Source organism: Alligator sinensis, unplaced genomic scaffold, assembly GCF_000455745.1.
Source record: "Alligator sinensis unplaced genomic scaffold, ASM45574v1 scaffold974_2, whole genome shotgun sequence".
NCBI lineage: Eukaryota > Metazoa > Chordata > Crocodylia > Alligatoridae > Alligator > Alligator sinensis.
The window spans coordinates 344134-346561 of NW_005842369.1; the positions used below are offsets into that span (position 1 = coordinate 344134).

Here is a 2428-nt window from a genome sequence, read left to right on the forward strand (position 1 = left end):
CCCCGCGCCGCTGCGTACTCAGAGGCACCGCCGGGAAGGCCCAGGGGGTGGGGAAGGGGGCGCCTTTGAGGAGGATGTGACCGAAGGTTGGCCTTGGAGATGGCGCCTGCCCCCGGCCAGAGGAGGGTTGTTCGGGGGAGGGGGCCCTGTTGGCACCTTGTTTTCCTGTAACGTCCTGGGTTTTTGGTCTATTGGCAGCCCTTCCCAGCTGCTCTGTACTCTTACTCCAGCTCTGTGTGTAGTTAAATGTTCCCTGGGGGGGAGGGTCAACCTTTTGGCAGGCCTGCCATGCAGCCTCCCCAGGTTGCCACTCTGATCCCCCTCCTCTGCTCTGCTTTCTGTCCCAGGCTATGCTCCCTTGTTCTGCTGCCCTGCTTCCTTCCCTCTGCCCACTGCATGAGTTGTTGCTTTGCTTTCTGCTCCCTGCCCTATCTGCTGTGCCTGGCACACAGAGGCTACCTGTGCCACGGGTTGGCCACCCCTGCTTTAGAGAGTGGTGTTTCTGTGTTCACGTATCTTCTGTATGCTAGGGTATCGCTGCCTGCATTCCCTCAGAGTATCGGGGTGTCAGAGTGGTAGACTGGAAACGTGGATCCCCACACTGGTGATGATGCGTGATTGTATTGTGAGAAAAGCTTCAATATAGCTATAGGTTAGATTGCAGTGGCAAAACCTGGCCTACAACAATATTGCCAGTGGTTTGTGACCTGCTTGTTTGACCCAGGTATGTTATGTTTGCAGGTGTTTTGCTTTTTAGCAATATTTGTATAGGTGCATTGTGGAAAGGGAGAAGAGCTTTTGCCTTGTGCTTCAGCAGGGAGTAAGCATCCGGAGGAGAGGTACACAGAGCAGCATTATCACTGCGAGATGCCTAAGGTTGTCCTGCTCTGTGATAGACAAAAACCCAACCAAACAGCAATTTGAGCCAGTTACAAGAAAATAGCTTCATGCTAGCCTGGATTTCATGCGGGATTGGAAAACTGGCAGCAAACCATGTTCTGGTTTCTAATTGGGTAGAAATGGTGATAGACACGTTTGGCTCCCATGATGCATGTGTGCATGATCTGAAATGTGGAGTAGGAAGGGTCTAGATTCCCTGTACAGAAAATAAGGTTATGCTGTCTGTTTTCTCCCTTTTTTGATAAACCAGGTTTCTTACATTTGGCTTTTTAGTGACAGAGGATGGATTCTCAAAAGGATGTTCAGCCACCAAAGCAGCAGCCAATGATTTATATCTGTGGAGGTAAGAGTGAAAACAAATGTTTCAGTAATATCTGATGCACAGAAGAACAGTCCCTTACTGGTTGAAAAAAGTTAAAATTCTCTGAATAGTTTGCTATTTACCAGGATCATTTTGGGAAGTGGTGGTGCATCCCCTAGAGGGAACATGCATTTCCCCAGGGGCAAACAGCAGTGGCAGGGGAACACCTGCATGTGTGGGGCGTGTGGTGTCTGTGGCACTGCATACTGTACAGCTGCACTCGTCTGGATGCATCTGTTTAGTTCTCTTGATGCAAGGCACAAGATTGCACATTTTGGTCTTCTTGTTAAGTGTTTATAATAATCTGTTTATAGGGAATAGGTGTTGGCATAAAAGATGGCTTTATAAGGATTGCTGTAAGACTAAAGATTAATTGAAGCCTTGAAGAAATACATGTCCAAAAAGAATAAAGTTAGTTTCCAACAGATGAAGAAGATTAAAATAATTTATTATTAAATTATTATTATTACATTTATTATTAAAAACCCTAATAGAAAGAAGAAATAATATCAAATGAGGCTATGGGAGGACTTTGTAACTGCAGGGAATAATAATAATAATAGTCACTTTTTTGGAAAGTTATAGCCAAGGGGTTATAACTATAACAATTGAGTTTAATTCCTGATGCTTATCTTTCTGAACATATGTGAACATCACTTGTATTAAAAAAAATAAGTTCAACAATTTAACTTGCAGTTGATGAGGAAAGTGATGGTGACCTGGTGAATACAAGCAGATTATTAACTGGACTCTGAGGCTGCTTGCAGACATTAAAGAAATACAAAAAAAATCAATGTTTTACTTTAAACTCCTCATGTCCCTACACCAAGCTCGGTGCATGTCCAGAAGAGGTAACACGTTAGTTGGACCTAGCTCCCCCAGTGTCTTTATAGATTGGGTGCTTTAGTGGGGGTTTTTTGGCACTGTTGTCTAATAGCTGATTGAATGTTAGATAAAAACGCCAGAAAGACCTGATGAAGCACCCAGTCTATATCCATGCTGCAGAGCTGGGTTGAAGTAATGTGCTGCTACTTCTGCTAAAGTGCATGCTTTGTTTTGTTTTTGTCTTTTTTTAAAACATCTGCAAGCAGCCTGAATGCCAAGTAAAATTATATAGATTGTGGCTGAGTAATGGAAAAGGCCCCAGTCTTAATCCCTCCCCCCCCC

The 2428-nt window shown here is 44.4% G+C and overlaps 1 protein-coding gene across 1 annotated transcript in view; it reads left to right on the plus strand.

The window, feature by feature from the left end:
• Window positions 1-1144: 1144 nt before the first annotated feature.
• Window positions 1145-2428, plus strand: part of POLR2K (RNA polymerase II subunit K) — a 7918-nt gene continuing 6634 nt past the window's right edge. The window contains exon 1 of the mRNA XM_006029266.2: window positions 1145-1243. Within this exon, the coding sequence (XP_006029328.1) occupies window positions 1183-1243 (61 nt within the window). The 5' untranslated portion in view covers window positions 1145-1182. The remainder of the gene's footprint in view (window positions 1244-2428) is intronic.